Here is a 20,000-nt window from a genome sequence, read left to right on the forward strand (position 1 = left end):
ATATAATAAAATAAAATGATAATTTGTAATATGAGAATTATGAGTCAGGCTACTGAAAAAGACACTAGAAATACAATAATAATAATAAAACCAAAACCAAATAATTATAGATTTATCTCACTGTTTCAGGTAACTCGCAGGTGGGAAGAGAGACGAGAGGTGCAAATGACTTTGTTCACAGAAGAGCTGGAATGCTTAGAGCGTTCGGAGAAACAGTATCAGGTATGTTGTTAGAAAAAAGGGTTTCTTTAAGACTAATTTTTATAAATAAAGGAATATTTTTATATGTATATTATAGGCCAAGAAGCTTTGCACATATCTATTAAGTTGTGATAAGTAGGAACCAGGTTAAAACTTATTGTTTGTGGTTAGTTATGGCGTTTTATATATTAAAAATTATTCTTAAAGGAATATGTTTTTTATGTATATTATAGATTAAGAAGCTTTGCATATATCTATTAAGTTGTGATAAGTTAGGAACCAGGTTAAAACTTATCGTTTGTGGTTAGTTATGGCGTTTTATATATTTAAAATGATTCTTATTGGAGTTCCAAAGCTATGCTCCATTTCAAATAAAATTGGGAAGGCGGTATATCAAAAGTAGTTGTATATACCTTAATTTCTATTATATTTTTGGTTTATTTCACTTTTTTTTCATTATTTGAACATTCTGTTTGGTGTTTGGTTTACCTTGTCCCATGACACTATTTGTCCCTCCGTTATCCTTACATTAAGGGGTCGGTTGCCTGATTCACCTTCTCCAATGCCTTCTATCAAAGTTTTACAACCAACTGTTGGTAACGCCCTTGCCCGGTGATTACCAGACTGGGGATCGAGTCCCGCTCAAACTCGTTAACTCATTTGGTCGCTGCAACCTCACCATCCTTTTGAGATACGGATGAGGGGGTACAGGGGAGCCTATAGGTCTACCTGCTGAGTCATCAGCAGCCATTGCCTGGCCCTCCCTGGTACCAGCTTGAATGGGGAGGGGCTTGGGCGTTTGATCATATGTATATATGGTCAGTCTCTAGGGCATTGTCCTGCTTGAGCGGCCTTTAAATTGGTTTCTATTCTATCCCACTAAATATAGCCTATACGCTTGGCTCCTTCGAGCATTACGGTTGATGGTGTAGGCCTACATGTAATTTAACTTGTATCGTTGTTGTGGATCCCTTGGGAGAGTAAATAAAAATTTAAATAGATACCACAAATACATAAATTCAATCCTTCGGTTGATTGGCTGATTAATTGAAATAGGCCTACATAACTGGTGTCAACATTTGCTTTTATAATTAGACTGGTAATAATAATAATAATGATAATAATAATAATAATAATGATAATATCCTACCCTAACATACACACGACTTTATAGCGCCTAAAAAAAGGACATAAAAATATGACCCCCTTTTAAGAGTCAAACGACCTCTATACAATGTCTCCTTTACTAAAGGGGTCGTTATGACCTATAAACACTGCAAGTACGACCTCGAATATTGCCTATAAATAAAACGACATCTTTTTTACCCCACCTAACCACTTACGACCTATAGATATTCCAGTTACGACCTAAAAAATTCCATAAAAATATCTTTAAATTCCTTCCATTGTAGTACGACCCTGCAGGGAAACCCCAACGAGAGAGAGAGAGAGAGAGAGAGAGAGAGAGAGAGAGAGAGAGAGAGAGAGAGAGAGAGAGAGAGAGAGAGAGAATGGTTTTTGTTAATTAAGAGAGAGAGAGAGAGAGAGAGAGAGAGAGAGAGAGAGAGAGAGAGAGAGAGAGAGAGGAGAGAGAGAGAGAATGGTTTTTGTTAATTAAGAGAGAGAGAGAGAGAGAGAGAGAGAGAGAGAGAGAGAGAGAGAGAGAGAGAGAGAGAGGAGAGAGAGAGAGAATGGTTTTTGTTAATTAAGAGAGAGAGAGAGAGAGAGAGAGAGAGAGAGAGAGAGAGAGAGAGAGAGAAGGAGAGAGAGAGAGAGAGAGGAGAGAGAGAGAATGGTTTTTTGTTAATTAAGAGAGAGAGAGAGAGAGAGAGAGAGAGAGAGAGAGAGAGAGAGAGAGGAGAGAGAGAGAGAGGAGAGAGAGAGAGAGAGAGAGGCTTAAAGTAGTACTCACATTTGGCTAGCTATAGGTGTCGCTCGTTGAAAGAAACCAGTTGGATTTTTGGCCGTGAGAATATTGGCTTTATTTCTTCCTTCTTCTTCCTCCTCTTCTTCTTCCTCTTCTTCTTCTTCTTCTTCTTCTTCTTCTTTCTTCTTCTTCTTCTTCTTCTTCTTCTTCTTTAGAATATACAAATGCCCGCTTTTGGCCAGAATCAGGTCATAGGCCTATATTATAGTTTTGTTTTTTGATACATAAATAATAGGTCAGTGGGCGTGTTGAATATATATCTCCCTTATTCAATAAAGAGCAAGTGTCTATCTATATTTATCTATCTATCTATCTATCTTCGAGTAGGAGAGAGAGGGGAGTAGTCATAGCCTGGTAAGAAGGGATGCGGTGTGCATATGACTGCATATCTAATTATATAGCCGTCATTATTGAGAGAGAGAGAGAGAGAGAGAGAGGAGAGAGAGAGAGAGAGAGAGAGATGAGGAGAGAGAGAGAGAGAGAGAGAGAGAGAGAGAGAGCCCTTATACAATAAAGAGCAAGTGTCTATCTATATTTATCTATCTATCTATCTATCTTCGAGTAGGAGAGAGAGAGAGTAGTCATAGCCTGGTAAGAAGGGATGCGTGTGCATATGACTGCATATCTAATTATATAGCTGCCATTATTGATAGAGAGAGAGAGAGAGAGAGAGAGAGAGAGAGAGAGAGAGAGGAGAGAGAGAGAGAGAGAGAGGAGAGAGATGAGAGAGAGAGAGAGAGAGAGAGTATTAATATTAATCATTTTTATCTTATTCTGAACAGGTACTCATCGAAACACTAATAGCCAGTAGAAGTGGATAAACAAAGACCAAGAAAGAAAGAAGTTTGTGTATCAAGAATTCTTTTGCTTTCCTCTGTGTTCCCAAGCAACAAATCACCAGATTTATCATCATTGGAAAAAGTTGGAAAAATAAAAGAATTATTTTTTAATATTTCTTAATATAATTAGCTTTGTTCATTAATTTTTCTTGTGTATAGCCTAGGCCTAGTTTTAAGACTTTTCTTTATCTCTTATTTTCTTTATTAGATTATCTTATATCTTATTGTCTTTTGTGTTTAAAGAAAATGATATGTTAAAACTAAAACTATTGATTTATTCTAGAACATGTACTCTATCTCCTTAATTTGATCTAATACAAAATTATAAAATTACATCCTGACCTTTGTCTGTGGAAGGTGGAGCCAGTTTTCATAGAAACGTAGGAACCGAATACTTATAGAGAAAACAGAAAACTGACGTTTTAAATGGTATACTAAATTATTCCTTTACTGTGAATTGTTTCCTTTATGAAAAGTATAAGTTTTGATATTTAAATACATTTAGATTCTAGGTCAGGATTATGGCATCATCAGTTAGTGTTTGCACAAATATCAGGAGCAAAATATAGTGTCTTTTCTTTTAACAACCTTTAGAAAGTGTCTTGTTAGTGATAATTCTGTTAATTCTTAAGAATCATCTCTTATGTTAAATCTATTTGGAACATATAACCTACCCAATTAAAACCTTCATAATTGTTCAGTTTTAAACCATTTGTTCAATATTACTAAATAAGTTTTGTCATTGGAATATCTTCCTTGAATATGACAATTTTTTATCCTCATGTGAAGAATTTTCTTCACTCTTCTTCTTTTAATCGTATTTTTAGCTCTCTTCTACTAATACTATAGCTACCCCTTAAAATTCTCTCCTACATCTAGTTTTCTTTAACGAAATATAGGGAAGACTAATCTAAACTTGTTGACAGTGGCGCACGCCAAGCTCGTGACGTCACAGCGTAGATACGCACAACAGATGGCCTTAGTGGTAACCCCGGCGTATGTTGGTTCTTTCCTTAACTACATGGGTCGAGATTAAATTCATAAACTGCCTTTTTGATACAAATTCCAATAATGCTAAATTAATGCATCTTATATTTCTCAATACCAATTAAGGTTTGTTAATTTTAAGATGTATGCCCATCGTACCAGTCCATTGCTAATTAATCATTTTAAATATTAATTTTTAGCAAGCCAGAATAGGTAGGATTATTGTATATATAACCTCCCTCAGAGCAGCAAGATTTACCTGAGTATTTAGTACAAAATCCTGCCTCCTCTGCACTCCTTTCAACAATATATTGCCCTGTCCTTAAGTCCCGATATGGCAACCCCAATGGATTACCGCGCGCATCATGACCGTCACTTGTTTGGCAAGGTGAAGCCAGGTGATCTCCTCGACCGTAGTGTCGAGCACATTCTACGAAAAGCTGCCCTGGCCTGCTGACCTGCCTGGTCATTGAACCCGGCCACTGCTGGCTCACCCCTCGCACCCTCTTCCAAAACGTGTCTCACCAACGAGTCCTGTTGCTGCCGGTCGGAGAGATTGAGAAGAGGTCCCTGGTGTACCTAGTTACAGCTACAGTGAGAATTCTTGGGGTGAGCCAGGCAAGAGTGCAGCGTGCCAATTAGTGCAACAACCAGGTCAACAGCTATATCGGGCATAGGACTAAACTTCAAAGGAGTGCAGGTACTACATCAATGGCCATTTAGTTTTCCCCCATTTTTTATTAGCTTAGACTAAATTTAACTTGATAGGGTACCTGGCTAATTACACTATTCGGACTGTGTGCGGTGGATTGTGTGTAAATATTTTTTCGTTATCATTTTGGTTTGAGACTAGCATAGTCTCTGGGTCACGTGGGCCACGTGCCAGACCCCATTTTGACTTTGATTGTTGCAGACCACGTGTCTAACCCATCATTTTCATTATTTGAATTGCATCTCTTTTTATTCCATTTTTGTGTTGTTAAGATGTCCGTTTTGTTTCAATGTAAATTTGTGAATAAATCAATATTAGGTTAATTAAACCTCTTTAGTATTTTTGCTCCCTCATTTGTTTTAATGTGTGAAATGAATAGTTAATCACGGGACAAAGTACCCAGTATTTAAAGAGAAAACCTAAGTAAGTCTATAGGTGGTAATAGCGAGGAACTTTGCATTAATATATTTGCTTCGAAGGTAAAGATCCTTATCTTTAAACTTTTAAACTACTTTACATCACTGCTCCCATTTTGGATTTTGTCTACCTTACATTAACGTAAAATAACTGTCCAGCATCTCATTGGGGTCACTGGGACGGAGCCGGAACAGAGCCTGAGAATGAGAGGGCTATAGACCTGACAAAGCTAGAGTAGGCCATAAATTATTCTTAATCTACGTGTGGAGTGCTTAGGCCTCTGGACAGTAAAATTTCCCCCTTTTGTATGTGAGTGATGGTTAGTGAATTGTGACAGTAAAGTATTAGCAGGGTGTTTGTGCCCCGAGAGTAAGTGCTCCTATCCTCCCCTGTTGAACTTTGTGTAACTGTTATAAGGAGACTTTCCCGGACCAAGTTCCCACTCAGAACGCAACCATTAAAAAATTCTCCACACGAGTGGTCCTTCGAACCGGATCTTTTACCTTTGACTTGTGAAGCATTAACGCAATTAATCAGCTTGATTAAGCATATAGTAACTCGCTATATCACTTACCCACACGCACACAGCCAGTTTGTCGAATGTGTAATGCCCAGACTTTAATTGGGAAGAGAAATTTGTAATCAACATGATCTTTTTGTATCGACCACGTGTTTAAGGAAAGAGCTACGTAACCAGGTTATTTTGTTGCTTGAATGTTCTCTACAGAAAGACTAGAATTTGTCGTAGGAACTTCACTTTATCTCAGATCCGTTCACCCACGTGTGGCGGAATCCACTTATACCAGATAGTTCTAAGCTACTTGAACTAAGGTTTTTGTTGTTCAGACGCCCGTGATTACTGCTCAGCTAGAGCACCGGTGTACTCGTCCTGTCAACTAATTTTGCTAGCTAAGCATCTAATTTGTAACATTTTGTACCTTGGTCTACCTTCCTTTGTGTCGTTTACCTTCCCTAACCAACTTTAACCTTTCTAACTAATGTTCCCGTATACCTAGCACATGTCCTTGTCCTACAGAGCGAATTGGCGCAACATAATTTTAAGTGTTCTTACGAGTAACGTAGAAACTTAACCCCAAGTCCGTTTCATTCCACGTGTTAGTTCCGAGATGGCGGATCTTGTTTACAGCCCAAACTAAGGGTTCGTAATTGTTTGCTACCGTAAGTAAATTACTGCGTGTAGTTAATTTAATTTCCTTTAGCGAGGAAATATTGTTTTTGTCCTTTAGCGAGGATATTTTTGTTTTACCTCCGCGTGAGGGAAATTTTATATTTGTTTAGCCTCCACGAGAGTGCACTTTAAAGTCTTTGCCTTGTGCGCCTATCTACATTTTGAATAGATCAGTGGCTGCCTTAGTGCGCCCGTAATTGTGAACTTGTTACAACAGTGTCAGCCTCGACCTGTTATTTTAACTTTTAACTTGAATCTTTGCATTCATAAGCCATGTGCTTTCTAATGTGTTTCACTTTTAAATAACTTAATTAGTCATTATCGCCACGTGCGTATATAATTCATTTTAGCAAAGTCTAAAGTCACGTGACCTGGGCATCGTCTGCTTTGTTGGACCCGGTCACTTTGAATTCTAAAGTAATTTCATGATTTATATGAGTTTTTGTCCATTTAACTTGTTCCCCCATCATGAGTAAATTTAAATATTCATTTATCACACGTGCAAATTTGTAACGTTTCATTTTCACGTTCCTTTGAAAATTCAGTTACCCTTTGTTTGCTTTACGAATCCGTTCATCAAAACGTGGTCATTCCAAGATGGCGGACTTCACTAGTAACGTAAACATCCCTCCAACGCCTAAGGCGGAAACGCTTAGCCCCGAGGAGATTAACGCTAGGCTTAATGAACAGGAGTTGACGTTCACCTTTGTGTGTGAGGACGCAGACCTAGCACTTCATGCTCTTGCTTCTGTGGATTTTCCCAGCATGGGTCCAGAAGCCGTAAATCATTTCAAAACCCTTATTGGTAAAGTAAGAGACGAACTTAACCATTACAAGAATTTTTGGAGACGTCATTACGACCATCCCATTGTTAAATTAAATTATCCCGTACTTGCTGCCTGGTCGAGTAAAATTGAGATTGCTTTTAATAGCCTCATGGCTCATCCCAATTTAATAATTAAACCTAATCAGTCTTGTTCTTCAACGAGGATGACACCTTCAGTGACACGTCCCCTAGTTGATCCTTTTGATGTCTCGGCAGTCAGACACAATGTCCGTAATTTTGTCTCAGTTCCCCAACCAGTAAAATCATCTCATTTCAATACTATGTTGCCAACACGGCATACGATTAGTGAGTTTGTGTCAGTCCCACGTGCTCCGTCCTCATCTCCGAACCTTAAGTCACCAGCGTTTAATCGCCCTCAACCCCCTTTGTCTTTGCCGCCGGTGACAGTCCGTCCCGGAGGAAATACCATTCATAGTCTTAACATGGACCCCCCAAGTGGTAGCGCAGATACCACACAACTTAACCGTGTGCGCGATGGCCAGCAGAGGCCTGTACCGGTAAATTCAATAACTAAAACTGTACTATCCCATGGACCAGTGCTCATGTTGCCTGATTGTCCTATCTTTAAGCCCGTAACTTCTGCTCTAACCCGTGTTGACGCTAAAACATCCCCGTCAGGATTTGAAACCCGCCCTCAGAAAGAGCGGCGTGATCGCAAGGTTAAGACCTTTGCTGTCAGAAAGGAACCTTGTGCACTGACGGTGGATTTAGCGAAGGTCACACATGTAGACCTAGCACCGGAGCTAAGAGCCTGTTTACAAATAACTTTGCTTAAGGATAACGGTACATTGAACGTTATTCATTATTTTTATTCAGTCATATATGACGTCACTTTAAGCATTTATTATTTTTGCCAAGTCATTCAGCAGCATTTTTTCGGTCAGTCCCATGCTTTAACTTTAAAACGTAAGTTTAATTCTTGCCTTGACAATTTGTCATTTTATTATAATCCCCCTGACATCCTTCAGCTCGTGCTGAAATTAAGGTTTGTTTTTAATGTTCCCATCTTAAACGTTTCCCTTGAAGATGACATCCAAGACCTTAGTTGTCAGAGATACGATGTCCCCATAGACCTAGTTCATCTCGATTTATCATTCAGGCTAGTGTCAAGCAAATTTTCACCTTTAAACGCCGAGAAGGAAGTAACTTTTCTCCTTTTGTCAGGCGACGAATTCAAAGCTTTCATTACGCCAGTAATTTTATATGTAAAGACATTTCATGTAAAACGTTGGGTGTCAGACCGGGATTGGGATTCACCCCCATAATTTTTAATTTGTCATTTGGCCTGACTTGTTGCTGAACTCGACCGTTATTGGCATACGTTTTGTTTGCTCTATCCGTACCCCTAGGGTGGGAAGAATTGAGTGTTTTTAATCCTTTAATTACTATTGCATCGTACGTTTCAAGTTAACATTGATCATTTACTTATATTAACGCTTCCGTGAAACATTGCCTGCGTGGTTCAATTTTCCCCAACTTCACGTGAAAGCATAACTTTTGATTCAATTGATTTCAATTAACGTTAAAGGGGTTTTGTTAACTTTAAACGGACGATGATGTGAAGAACAACTTCACTCATCATTCAGCCAGTAACCTTATCTCGCTCATACTAACAAGTAGTTGAATCACATTTGCCGGAACTAACCCCTCTCCCTTTTTCCTCCCCTTTATCCCCAGGGTGTGAAGAATTTTCTTCACTCTTCTTCTTTTAATCGTATTTTTAGCTCTCTTCTACTAATACTATAGCTACCCCTTAAAATTCTCTCCTACATCTAGTTTTCTTTAACGAAATATAGGGAAGACTAATCTAAACTTGTTGACAGTGGCGCACGCCAAGCTCGTGACGTCACAGCGTAGATACGCACAACAGATGGCCTTAGTGGTAACCCCGGCGTATGTTGGTTCTTTCCTTAACTACATGGGTCGAGATTAAATTCATAAACTGCCTTTTTGATACAAATTCCAATAATGCTAAATTAATGCATCTTATATTTCTCAATACCAATTAAGGTTTGTTAATTTTAAGATGTATGCCCATCGTACCAGTCCATTGCTAATTAATCATTTTAAATATTAATTTTTAGCAAGCCAGAATAGGTAGGATTATTGTATATATAACCTCCCTCAGAGCAGCAAGATTTACCTGAGTATTTAGTACAAAATCCTGCCTCCTCTGCACTCCTTTCAACAATATATTGCCCTGTCCTTAAGTCCCGATATGGCAACCCCAATGGATTACCGCGCGCATCATGACCGTCACTTGTTTGGCAAGGTGAAGCCAGGTGATCTCCTCGACCGTAGTGTCGAGCACATTCTACGAAAAGCTGCCCTGGCCTGCTGACCTGCCTGGTCATTGAACCCGGCCACTGCTGGCTCACCCCTCGCACCCTCTTCCAAAACGTGTCTCACCAACGAGTCCTGTTGCTGCCGGTCGGAGAGATTGAGAAGAGGTCCCTGGTGTACCTAGTTACAGCTACAGTGAGAATTCTTGGGGTGAGCCAGGCAAGAGTGCAGCGTGCCAATTAGTGCAACAACCAGGTCAACAGCTATATCGGGCATAGGACTAAACTTCAAAGGAGTGCAGGTACTACATCAATGGCCATTTAGTTTTCCCCCATTTTTTATTAGCTTAGACTAAATTTAACTTGATAGGGTACCTGGCTAATTACACTATTCGGACTGTGTGCGGTGGGATTGTGTGTAAATATTTTTTCGTTATCATTTTGGTTTGAGACTAGCATAGTCTCTGGGTCACGTGGGCCACGTGCCAGACCCCATTTTGACTTTGATTGTTGCAGACCACGTGTCTAACCCATCATTTTCATTATTTGAATTGCATCTCTTTTTATTCCATTTTTGTGTTGTTAAGATGTCCGTTTTGTTTCAATGTAAATTTGTGAATAAATCAATATTAGGTTAATTAAACCTCTTTAGTATTTTTGCTCCCTCATTTGTTTTAATGTGTGAAATGAATAGTTAATCACGGGACAAAGTACCCAGTATTTAAAGAGAAAACCTAAGTAAGTCTATAGGTGGTAATAGCGAGGAACTTTGCATTAATATATTTGCTTCGAAGGTAAAGATCCTTATCTTTAAACTTTTAAACTACTTTACATCACTGCTCCCATTTTGGATTTTGTCTACCTTACATTAACGTAAAATAACTGTCCAGCATCTCATTGGGGTCACTGGGACGGAGCCGGAACAGAGCCTGAGAATGAGAGGGCTATAGACCTGACAAAGCTAGAGTAGGCCATAAATTATTCTTAATCTACGTGTGGAGTGCTTAGGCCTCTGGACAGTAAAATTTCCCCCTTTTGTATGTGAGTGATGGTTAGTGAATTGTGACAGTAAAGTATTAGCAGGGTGTTTGTGCCCCGAGAGTAAGTGCTCCTATCCTCCCCTGTTGAACTTTGTGTAACTGTTATAAGGAGACTTTCCCGGACCAAGTTCCCACTCAGAACGCAACCATTAAAAAATTCTCCACACCTCAGGAGCCAAGATGAGGATGGGACTTTTCGTCTTTCCAAACAGTTTTTGAAAAGATCTCATATAGTAATAAACTCGTTTCTACTTCTTAGTTTTTTCTATGATATGAAACTCTCTCTCTCTCTCTCTCTCTCTCTCTCTCTCTCTCTCTCTCTCTCTCTCTCTCTCTCTCTCTCTCTCTCTCTCTCTCTATATATATATATACGTGTGTATATTTGATAACTCTCTCTCTCTCTCTCTCTCTCTCTCTCTCTCTCTCTCTCTCTCTCTCTCTCTCTCTCTCTCTCTCTCTCTCTCTCTCTCTCTCTCTCTATATATATATATATATATATATTTATATACATGTGTGTATATTTGATTACTCACGAAGGGTTGGCCCCAATAAGAATTAACTTACTAGTTACTATCCCATTGCCCTAGTCCACCCTTGCAGAGACCTACCACAGCCCTCAACCACCAGATACAGCTCACCAATAGCAAGTCGGTCTCCCCACTTATTTTGCACACAATATCTCTTTGGATTATAGGTCTAGTACTTTCAGTCTATGTTGATATAGGCCTAAATAAAGTTATATATTCAAGTTTTGCGTTTTGAAACGAAGAATATTTTTTTTTTTTTTATTATAGATATTTTTAAATGGATTATCCTTACCGTAAGCAACTTCAAATAATAGGAAAAACATTTCCATATGATAAATTATTCAACTAATTACAAAATAAACTCAAAATTTATAAAAAATACAATACTGCAGAAACTAAATATTTCGTAAACACAGCCGGGAAATTTTTTTTCTCAATATAAATATTTTTAAATGGATTTTCCTTACCGTAAGCAACTTTAAATAATAGGAAAAACATTTCCATATGATAAATTATTTAAATAACTAAAAAATAAACTCAAAATTTATCAAAAATACAATATTACAGAAACTAAATATTTCGTCAACATGCCGGGATTTTTTTTTCTCAATATAAATATTTTCAAATTGATTATCCTCACCGTAAGCAACTTCAAATAATAGGAAAAATATTTCCATATGATAAATTATTCAAGTAATTAAAAAATAAACTCAAAATTTATCAAAAATACAATATTACAGAAACTAAATATTTCGTCAACATGCCGGGATTTTTTTTTTTCAATATAAATATTTCTAAATTGAATATCCTTACCATAAGCAACTTTAAACAATAGGAAAAACATTTCCATATAATAAATTATTCAAATAATTAAAAAATAAACTCAAAATTCATAAAAAATACAATATTACAGAAACAAGTCTTTACCCCATTCGCAGCTCCACCGGCCCTAGCTCTTCTACGACTTAATAAATTAGTAAAATTACTTCCCGAAGAGTGAATGACCGGTAATTTCCATCGTTCTTTTATAAAGTAATTTATATATGAAGCAGAATTGTCGTAATTTAATCTAAAAAGGCATTTTTATACTGAATAATCTAGAATATTCTGGCAAGCATTGATCTGTTTAGCTAACCCCACATGATTGATTATGCGTATTTTGACGGTGCTGTATTGTCTCCATTTAATACATCCGCTGTATTTTACCATCATTATACAATCCTACAACATACAATGATTAATTACAATGCCGAATTTTGTAATTGTTACGCTAATTACGCATTTTTTACCGGTGGCGAAATAAATCGAGATATTTTTAGACATTCGTTGGCATCTACGGGAATTTTAAGGGTGCTGTATTGTCTCCATTTAATACATCCGCTGTATTTTACCATCATTATACAATCCTACAACATACAATGATTAATTACAATGCCGAATTTGGTAACTGTTACGCCAATTACGCATTTTTTACCGGTGGCGAAATAAATCGAGATATTTTTAGACATTCGTTGGCATCTACGGGAATTTTAAGGGTGCTGTATTGTCTCCATTTAATACATCCGCTGTATTTTACCATCATTATACAATCCTAGAACATACAATGATGAATTACAATGCCGAATTTTGTAACTGTTACGCCAATTACGCATTTTTTACCGGTGGCGAAATAAATCGAGATATTTTTAGACATTCGTTGGCATCTACGGAGGTGATAAGTTGCCATTTACCGCCATATTCTTTAATCGATCACAAAGCATTTAAAGTATTTTAATTGTTTGTTTTAATTGGTAATTTAATTTAATTAACGTTTGTTTATTTTATAATGTATTTTTTATATAAATATTTTGCCTTTACATTATGTCTTTTTTACACGTTAGATAACCAATTTTGTTCTAGAAATATCACAAATTTTTCTTCTTTCGAAGAAAGATGGACGAAGTAAATAACACAATAAAAGGAAGGAAGAAGTAAATAATACAATAAAAGGAAGGAAGAAGTAAATAACACAATAAAAAGAAGGACGAAGTAAATAATACAATAAAAGGAAGGAAGTTGATAATACAATAATAATGAAGGACTTAATAAATAACAATAAAAAGGAGGGTAGAAGTAGATAATACAATAATAATGAAGGACTTAATAAATAACAATAAAAAGGAGGGTAGAAGTAGATAATACAATAATAATGAAGGACTTAGTAAATAATACAATAAAAAAGGGAAGGATTTATAAAAACAAACAACGAAAGAATAGAGTTGTTGTTTAGGTTAAGAATCCGATACACAAGGGATGGCCATTAACACCCCCACCCCCCTCCCCCTCTTCCTCCGGGGGGGGGGGGGGGCATTGCCGGACCCACGGTGGGACCATAAAAAATGGACCTTGGGAGGTCCGTAGGGCACAATGAGTCCGTGACCTTGGTCGGGACATATAGACATCAATGTGATTATTTTAACTCTCTCTCTCTCTCTCTCTCTCTCTCTCTCTCTCTCTCTCTCTCTCTCTCTCAACACATTGTCGAGGTTAGGCCTAACCCCAATTCAGATATGGGGTTCACCAGAGTGCTTGTTTTGGAAACTCATTGAACATGGGTCTAATGTCCTAGTTAGAGCATTTATCTCAACCCAAGGACCAAAATACATTAACCAGGAGACCTCTCTGCACAGTTGAACATTAACCATGAGATTCATCTACTCAATTAAACATTAAACAGGAGAGTCTTCTGACAAACATTAACCAGTAGACCTCTCTCCACAGTTGAACATTAACCATGAGATTCATCTACTCAATTAAACATTAACCAGGATAGTTCTCTGACAATTAAACATTAAGCAGGAGAGTCTTCTGACAAACATTAACCAGGAGAGTCCTCTGACAAACATTAACCAGGAGAGTCTTCTGACAATTAAACATTAACCAGGAGAGTTCACTGACAAGCATTAATCAGGAGAGTCATCTGACAAGTAAACATTAAGCAGGAGAGTCCTCTGCCAAACATTAACCAGGAGAGTCCTCTGACAATTAAATATTAACCAGGAGACTCATTTGCCATTGTGAACGTTAACTACTAGCTTTAACATTAACCAGTAGTCACCTACCAGTTCGATGATTAAACGGGAGATTAATTTTATGGTGCGAAAGTTAACTGGGAAACTCATCTACCAGGAAAATCATTAATCATTAGACACACCTACCAGGAAAATCATTAATCATTAGACTCATCTACCAGGAAAATCATTAATCATTAGACTCCTCTGCTAGGAAAATCATTGTTAGACTCGTCTACCAGGAAAATCATTAATCGTTAGACTCATCTACCAGGAAAATCATTAATCGTTAGACTCATCTACTAGGAAAATAATTAATCATTTGACTCATCTACCAGGAAAATCCTTAATCATTAGACTCATCTACCAGGAAAATCATTAACCGTTAGACTCATCTACCAGGAAAATCATTAATCGTTAGACTCATCTACTAGGAAAATCCTTAATCATTAGACTCATCTACCAGGAAAATCCTTAATCATTAGACTCATATACCAGGAAAATAATTAATCATTAGACTCCTCTTCTAGGAAAATCATTCTTAGACTCGTCTACCAGGATAATCATTAATCAGTAGACTCCCTTGTCATTAGAATGATTAATCATTAGACTCACCTACCAGGAAAATCATCAATCATTAGACTTACCTACCAGGAAAATGATTAATCATTAAACTTCTCTGCTAGGAAAATCATTGTTAGACTCGTCTACCAGGATAATCATTAATCAGTAGACTTCCTTGTCATTAGAATGATTTATCATTAGACTCACCTACCAGGATAATCATTAATCAATAGACTCCTCTACCAGGAAAATCAATGTTAGACTTGTCTACCAGGATAATCATTAATCAGCAGACTTCCTTGTCATTAGAATGATTAATCATTAGACTCACCTACCAGGATAATCATTAATCAATAGACTCCTCTACCAGGAAAATCAATGTTAGACTTGTCTACCAGGATAATCATTAATCACTAGACTCCCTTGTCATTAGAATGATTTATCATTAGACTCACCTACCAGGATAATCATTAATCAATAGACTCCTCTACCAGGAAAATCAATATTAGACTTGTCTACCAAAATCATTACTTATTTGTTATTAGAATCATTGATCATTAGACTTATCTACCAGGAGATTCATTAATCGTTAAACTGATATGCCCAGAGACTCATTAATCATTAGACTCATATATAAGGAGAATCATTTATCGTTAGACTCATCCGCCAGGAGAGTCCTTAATTTTTAGACTTGTCTACCAAGAGAATCATTAATTCTTAGACTAATTTATGTGGAGAATCATTAATTGTCAGATTCATCTCCAAGGAGAATCATTTATAGTTAAACTCCTTGGCCAGGAAAATCATTAATCGTTAGACTTATCTACCAGGAAAATCATTAATCGTTAGACTCGTTTACCAGTAGGATCATTAACTGTTAGACTAATTTATGTGGTGAATAATTAATTGTTAAACTCCTCTACCAGGGTAATCATTAATTGTCTACCAGGAGAATAAAGAATTGTTAGACACGTCTAACAGGAAAATCATTAATTGTTAGACTAATTTACGTGGTGGATTACTAATTGTTAGACTCATCTACCAGGCGAATCATTAATTGTTAGACTGATTTACCAGGCGAATCATTAATCGTTAGACACATCTCTTAGGAGATTTATTACTCGTTAGAGTCTAGACTAACTGCTAGAAGGATCATTAATCGTTAGGCTCATCGACCATGTGAATCATTAATCGTTGGAATCCATCTACCATGTGAATCATTAATCGTTAGACTCATCTACCATGTGAATCATTAATCGTTGAAATCCATCTGCCAGGAGAATCATTAATCGTTAGACTCGTTTTCGAGGAGGATCATTAGTTGATAGACTGATTTACGTGGTGATTCATTAATCGTTTGGCTCATCTACCAGGAGAATCATTAATTGTTATATTCGTCTACCAGGAGAACCATTAATCATTAGACTCCATCTGCCAGGAGAATCATTAATCGTTATACTCGTCTACCAGGAAAATCATTAATTGTTAGACTAATTTATGTGGAGAATTGTTAATCGTCAAACTTGTTCACTAGGCGAATCATTAATTGTTAGACACATCTACCAGGAGAGTCATTAATCGTTAGACTCATCTCTTAGGAGATTTATTACTCGTTAGATTCTAGACTAACTGCCAGAAAAATCATTAAACATTAGATTCCTTAACCAGGAGAATCATTAATCGTTAGACTCATCTACCGGGTGAATCACTAATCGTTAGACTCATCTACTGGGCGAATCATTAATCGTTAGACTCCATCTACTAGGAGAAGCAATAATCGTTAGACTCATTCATTAGAGATGAATTTCTGGTGGATACCTTTAATCAGGAAATCTATTTCTCAGGGAGACCGCTAACGGACGATCCCCTTAACCGGGTAACCGGCAACTCAAAGTACGCTGAAGAAAATCTACTTCTACTTGGTATACTAAATGATTTTTTTAATAATTAGCCACGTTTATAATCATATTTATTAATTTATTTCACAATTTTTTCACATTGTAATGTTAAGAACTACCGTTTATGTGATAAAATATATATATATATAAATTTGTCTATTGTATCTGTATAATCTATTGTGTCGAAAAGGAGGGAGTAACGGCAACTTATAGCTTGCAGCATTTGGAATCTTGAAGAGAGAGAGAGAGAGAGAGAGAGAGAGAGAGAGAGAGAGAGAGAGAGACCAGACGTAGATAACAAAGTTAGATTTAAAGAATATCAACAACGTTTATCTGAAATTGTGTATAAATATCCCAAACTAGCAACTCTTAGCTGTGTCATGATTTTACAACGTGTACTGAGCCTGTATTCCTTTAAACAAAGAGATGTGAATTTAGATTATTCTTGAGGTTTTTCATTCGTTTTACACATTCGTAATGGTTTTTCCGGACCCGAACAATTAACTTCTCTGAGAATCATAACCAAAAAAGCCTAACTGGAAACTGTTCATTGAGCATAGTGGCTTGTATTGCTCTATGGATATGTTTGATGATTTTTTGCCAAAGAAATGACAGCATAGTTCTTCCAAATTATCTTGTAGGTTTTAAAAATGTTGCACTTATGAGATAAAAAGACGAATTATGTTTACGCGGGGAACTTCAACCCCGTTTCACCGACCGAGTTGCCAAGTGTGTGTAAGATAGATTAATCAAATGAAGTTGGCCCTTTGCCCACTAGGAAGGACAAGTTGCTACGTAAATCTAAAATGGAAGGGGGAGAGATCCTTAAAAATTGCAGAAAACGGGGAAGCTCGTCTTTTGCAACGTCGAGGGACTAGTTGATAAACTGGCGAAGAATGACAAAACGACTCGACTGGTCCAGCGTATGGACTTGAAAATCCTTAGTAAGAGAAATTCTAAATTGCCCCACTTTGTAGGTTGTTTGTTTATGAAAATCTTGTTGCTCGTGTCTACAATCACAACGGTTCTTTTGGAAATGTACGGCCAATTTTATTAATAATTGCATTCAGTTAAAGATTCAATTTATTCAATGCCAAAGAGAAGAGGTATGGATAACTGCAATGTTTGATTATCTTTTCTCTTTACCACTAAGCATCTCTTACCCTAAGAATTTTGCATTCTTAGGATATACATTTTTATATCAAATGCTGGGACGGTTGTGACAACATTGAACAATGAAATGTTATTGTTGATTTACTTCATTACCTTTATTTTAATGGTTTTTACTGAGAAATCTCAGGTATGGCAAGCAAACCGTACCCTTTTATCAGGACAGTAAAAAATTTGTTTTCAGGATCGGATAGAGAGAGGGATCGAGAACATGGTGTGGATGTTTTCTCTTCTCGGTCGCCGATATGATATTAGAATCGCGAGTTTCTTTGAGTTTCATAAATCACGCTTAAACAATTTTACAGTTATTGTCAGCCATTTTCCCACTTTTAGTGATGCAATATTCAACAAATATATGTGAAATAATTTCTCAGTAAATGGCACATTTGATAACAAGTTAACGGTTACGACGACCTTCCTCGTAAAATCCGAGAGCACTGTATATATATATATATATATATATATATATATATATATATATATATATATATATATATATATATATATATATATGCATATATATGTGTGTGTATGTAAATATAAATGTATGATATAAATTATATGTATGTCAGTTAACCTCCCTGTACTCAGCAAAGTTATCCGACAATGTTGCAAACCCCACATTACCTATCATCTATATGTGTGTGTATATATATATATATATATATATATATATATATATATATATATATATATATATATATATATATATATATATATATATATATATATGTATATATACATATATATATATATATATATATATATATATATATATATATATCTATATCTATATATATATATATATATATATATATATATATATATATGTATGTATGTATGTATATATATATATGTATGTAAGTGTTTGTGTGTGTGATGTTTAAAATTTTCTTTTCTAGTCAGGACACTTTTAACTTTTGACCTTAAAATTCATATTTTTTCATTATGACATCTGCACACATCTAACATTATTGCAATCCACTAACAATAACACAAACGGTTGTATATATATATTTTCCTGACTAAGTATGAACATGATACTTATTGAATCTTCGCGGGCCTTCATGAACGAGGCTCCGTCTTTCATGAACGAGGCTCTAAACTTCATGAACGAGGCTTCGCACTTCTTGAACGATACTTCGTACTTCATGATCATGGTTATAAATTTCATGAACTGGCTCTATATGTGTGAATAAGGTGCTATTCATTATGTAAGGGCCCCCTGCACATTGGCCACCTTTCAGTGGATGGTGGTTGCCGCTGTTTCGTGGGAAGAAATGATATGAGTACGTTTCTACAGAAGTCAGCGTATGATCAGCAAAATGGCTCATTTATGGGCCTCCCACAAGAGCATCAGCTTGGCTCCTCTGTGGGAATTCCACGCGAGCATCCAATTGTCTCATGTGTGGGCATCCCTAGAAACACATGCGTTTTATTCACCGTGAAACAGTAGCAGCCATCCACGGAAAATTGGCCAAAGTACAGGGTACCTTAGTCTTCATGACCGTCGCCTCGGCTTTTATCAATGAGGTTTCTGCCTGTATAAATGATATTCAGGCCTATATAAACGATGCTCCAGTCTTCACGTTCAACTGCGTAAACTGCGTAAACGAAGCTGAAACTCCTATAAACTCACCTCCGACATTCACGAGCAGAACTCTACCTTCTTGAAAGAAGCAGAACCGCAACATTCACGAAAAGAGCCTCCATTTTCATGAAAGAAGTCCTAGCCTTCGCGAATGAAACGCACGAAAGAATGCCTTGGACTCGTTTCCCAGATTCTGTCAGAATCTGCTTCTGCACTGACCCTCTGCTCTCACTCTATAAAGGTGTTTATGTACATTTATTTTGATTACTGCACTACTCTTAGCTTTACAGTTCTTGCCATTTCTCTATACCTACCTTCCTACCTCTCCCACTCTTTCTGAATACTATTGCTCTGTCTGCTGGTTCTCTACCTATATATATGTATCCCTCTCTGTACATACCTGCTGTCTTTTTCTTCAGCTATACCTACTGTACGTTCTAATGCTCTACCTAAATCTGTCTGTCTATCTGCCTTGCTACTGGCATCAACAGATATATTGCTATAGATACAGTGAAGACTTCATAAAGTACATGAATCTAATCTAAGAGGGAAAGTCCCGTAGACACTTTGAAAGGTTAAGGGAAACAGGGCTTCAACACTGGGTGAAGACATCAGTGCTGGAACCAGAGAACTGGAATATTCTTCCTCCACACATAGACACTTCACTGCTTTGGGTGTCTGGTGTAAAAGAACCCTGGGAATTGGAACCACTCAAAGCTTTTATTCTTTTTCAGTTGTTTGTCAGAGCACAACTTGAAA

The 20,000-nt window shown here is 36.8% G+C and overlaps 1 protein-coding gene and 1 pseudogene across 1 annotated transcript in view; both read right to left on the minus strand.

Moving 5' to 3' along the window:
- LOC137634809 (uncharacterized) overlaps window positions 1-19,298 on the minus strand; it is a 59,433-nt gene extending 40,135 nt beyond the window's left edge. Inside the window, exons 1-2 of the mRNA XM_068367361.1 lie at window positions 19,290-19,298; window positions 2,114-2,325 (exon numbers count right to left, since the gene is read on the minus strand). Coding sequence (XP_068223462.1) covers window positions 2,114-2,325; window positions 19,290-19,298 — 221 coding nt within the window. The remainder of the gene's footprint in view (window positions 1-2,113; window positions 2,326-19,289) is intronic.
- LOC137634817 (uncharacterized) overlaps window positions 18,500-20,000 on the minus strand; it is a 38,086-nt pseudogene continuing 36,585 nt past the window's right edge.

The sequence above is a fragment of the Palaemon carinicauda genome, chromosome 3, assembly GCF_036898095.1.
Source record: "Palaemon carinicauda isolate YSFRI2023 chromosome 3, ASM3689809v2, whole genome shotgun sequence".
Taxonomy (NCBI): domain Eukaryota; kingdom Metazoa; phylum Arthropoda; class Malacostraca; order Decapoda; family Palaemonidae; genus Palaemon; species Palaemon carinicauda.